Genomic DNA, 3,435 nt, shown 5'->3' with positions numbered 1-3,435 from the left:
CATATATGTGTATATATATATAAATATATATATATAAATATATATATATATAAATTTTACATTTTGATTCATTTTTTGTGTTTGGTTAGGGCAACAGCTAACCTAAAAAATTGTACATGCTTATTGGTAAAGGATACTATAGAAAAAGGAAAACTCACGATACAATGAACAATGCAACCTCCCAAATGGTAAATTTATATAATTACAGATAATTTGTATTCTCTAAATCCATAAAACCATGGAATTTTTTTCTAATAACATAATTGGGTTCTCATTCTCTCTTTCTCTCTCAACACATTCATTTCAGTGGGTGGTGGTTCGTGATTGATTCATTAATCCCAAAACTTCCCTAGGTTGCCCAGGTGAAATCACATGGAGAACGCCAACTGGCTAGCTAACCATACTGGGAGATCAGATTTCATCCTGGTGGGAATCTTCAGTGAATCCAAACACCCAGCTCTCCTTTGTTTGGTCATTTTCGTGCTTTTCCTAATGGCCGTGTCTGGAAACACCATCTTGATACTATTGATACATTCCGATGCCCACCTCCACACCCCCATGTATTTTTTCATTAGCCAGCTATCTCTCATGGACATGATGTATATTTCTGTTACTGTGCCCAAGATGCTCATGGACCAAGTCATGGGTATGAACAAGATCTCAGACATAGAATGTGGGATACAAATGTTTCTCTATCTGACACTAGCAGGTTCAGAATTTTTTCTTCTAGCCTCTATGGCCTATGACCGCTATGTGGCCATCTGCCATCCTCTTCATTACCCTGTCCTCATGAACCATCGCGTGTTACACCTTCTATCATCTGGCTGCTGGTTCCTGGGCTCAGTGGATGGCTTCTTGTTTACTCCCATCACCATGACCTTCCCCTTCTGCAGATCTCGGGAGATACATCATTTTTTCTGTGAAGTCCCTGCTGTATTGAAACTCTCTTGTTCGGACACTTCCATCTATGAGATTTTCATGTACCTGTGCTGTGTCCTTATGCTTCTCATTCCTGTGATAGTCATTTCAGGCTCTTACTACTTTATCCTCATCACCATCCATAGGATGAACTCAGCAGAAGGACAGAAGAAGGCCTTTGTCACTTGTTCTTCCCACATGACTGTGGTCATCCTCTTCTATGGGGCTGCCATTTATACTTACATGCTCCCCAAATCCTACCATACACCAGAGAAGGACATCATGGTATCTGTCTTTTACACCATACTCACTCCTGTGCTCAACCCTTTGATCTATAGTCTAAGAAATAAGAATGTTATGGGAGCTCTGAAGAAAATGTTGAATGTGGGACCTGTCTTTTAAGAAACTACAAAGTAGGGGCACCTGGATGGTTCAGTAGGTTAAGCATCTGCCTTTGGCTCAGGTCATGATCCCAGAGTTCTGGGATCAAACCATACACTGGGCTTCTTGCTCAGTGAGGAGTCTGCTTCTCCTTCTGCCCCTTCCACCCACTCATTCTCTCTCTCTCAAATAAGTAAAATATTTTTTTAAAAGAAACCATGGAGTAGGAAACTTTTAAATATTGCCTCTCTGTATTAAAAAAAAGAAACCTCTTTTTAATTTTTTAAAAAATATCTTTAATTTTCTAATTCTTATTCTTTCAAAACATATATACAATTATATTATAGTGATGTTATATTTATTGAAGTTGATAAATACACTCTGACACTGTAGAACACCCATATTCTTAGGAAATACATAATTAAAATATTTAGAGAAAGAAAATCATGTGATTCTATGTAATTGATTGAAATGAGGGAGTGAGAGAAGGGTGATGTAAAGAAAGAGGTTAAAAAAAAAGCTAACTGTTGAGTCTGGGTAAAAGGTATGTGGCTGTGGTTTACACCATTCTTATTCATACTACTTTTATGTAAGTGTAAAATTTTTCCACACAAACAGTTAAAATATCACTTGTCCTACATTTATAAGCTTTGTATTCTGTTTGTTGACAGTGTAAGTGACAATCTTATAAAATGTGCTCATTTCAATGTGACTAATTATTACTGTGACAATCCTGTCATCTTCCTACCTTCTATCATCCCTTAATATGATAGACCACAATGATATGCACTATGTGGACCTGGTCCAAAACTGAAAGCACCTAGTGGTTAAACTTTAGGTTTAGTATCTATGCTTGCATAAGAAACTGTGGGACAAATGTGAACTCAGAATGGAAGGAAGATTTAGGGGAGGTACCCTGCTTGAGGTGATGTCTGAACAGAGTTTTGAAGTATGTAATTTATTAGACAAAATAAGAGAAGCATGATATCAAATATTCAAATTTAGTCATTTATTCAATAAACATTTAAACTCTTATAATCCAAAATAACAGCTAAATGAGTTTAAAATCTGAGCACTATATGGTTGTTGTTTTCAAGGAATTTGAATCTGTATAGTTTTATATGGAAAGAGGTACTATACAATGTATGATAAACCTAATATCTTATATATGATGCTAATGCGGAAAGTGTATGGCTCATAAGGACACATCCCTTTTATCTGCGGTACAAGAATTTGGTCAAAAAAGGGGACTGAGATCAGCCTCTGGAACTCAGTGCAAATGTTGACTAGATGTTCCCTCAGATGAGTACAGGAGACTGTGGCAGAGGGGACTTTCTCAGGGACAATATACCACAGAAAAGGCACAACATGTGCAAAGGTCTGAATGTTGGCAAAGTATAAGGGATAAATGTTCCAATCGTTCATTCCTTCTTACTTTATTTTATAGACTTCTTTCTTGCCCTTCTGTGACCCAGAGTTCTACAAACAGAAGCAAAATGATTAGATCTGCTCTTTAGAAATGTTAAATTAGTGGTCATTTGGGAAAGTACAGCACTGCAAGTAGAGAGACGAAGTGAGCGAAGATGGTGAAGTAGATGGTGTTGATCTAAATTGAATGGACCATGCCTTGACACCAGGATGGACTGGACGGAGGAAAGGTATATTTGGAATATGTGGGGCCTTTCGAACCCACGGACATGGTTACATAGCTATATTTTATAATGGGGCTGTGTCCAACTTGTGAAAAATCAGACAGTTTTGAAAGTACGGATTAATTTTCCTCTTAACACACTTGATTAGTTCATTATTGTAAAACAAAGATCATGCAGCGTTTTGGAAAACAATGTCAGAAAACCAATTCTCAATATTTTTTATTGCAATAAAACTGAATAGAATATGGACACTCTAAAGTAATTAAGAAACGTATGTATCACCCCTCAATTTTATGACTATAATAATACGTTTCATGGTTCCATTTACAACACCCAGGCATGTAAAACAAAATGAGACAAAATAAAACAAAATGTGGTATTGAGCTATATTATTACAAAGATTTTTTTATTTCAAAAATTTTTATTTTTTATTTGTATTGTTAACATATAATGTATTATTTGTTTCAGGGGTACAAGTCTGTGA

At 36.2% G+C, this 3,435-nt stretch overlaps 1 protein-coding gene across 1 annotated transcript; it reads left to right on the top strand.

Annotated features, from left to right (window-relative positions):
* The first annotated feature begins 372 nt into the window (after nucleotides 1–372).
* Nucleotides 373–1,320, top strand: LOC123935981 (olfactory receptor 2T4-like). Its single transcript, XM_045996805.1, has one exon. It carries the CDS (start codon nucleotides 373–375, stop codon nucleotides 1,318–1,320), a length of 948 nt encoding a protein of 315 aa, XP_045852761.1.
* Nucleotides 1,321–3,435: the final 2,115 nt, after the last annotated feature.

The sequence above is a fragment of the Meles meles genome, unplaced genomic scaffold, assembly GCF_922984935.1.
Source record: "Meles meles unplaced genomic scaffold, mMelMel3.1 paternal haplotype, whole genome shotgun sequence".
Lineage (NCBI taxonomy): Eukaryota > Metazoa > Chordata > Mammalia > Carnivora > Mustelidae > Meles > Meles meles.
Note: the sequence above shows the minus strand (reverse complement) of the source record. Positions and strands in the feature narration are given on the sequence as shown.

What these genes read in the sequence shown, in the direction of transcription:
- LOC123935981 (XM_045996805.1), top strand. Translation starts at nt 373, where the DNA reads ATGGAGAACGCCAACTGGCTAGCTAACCATACTGGGAGATCAGATTTC.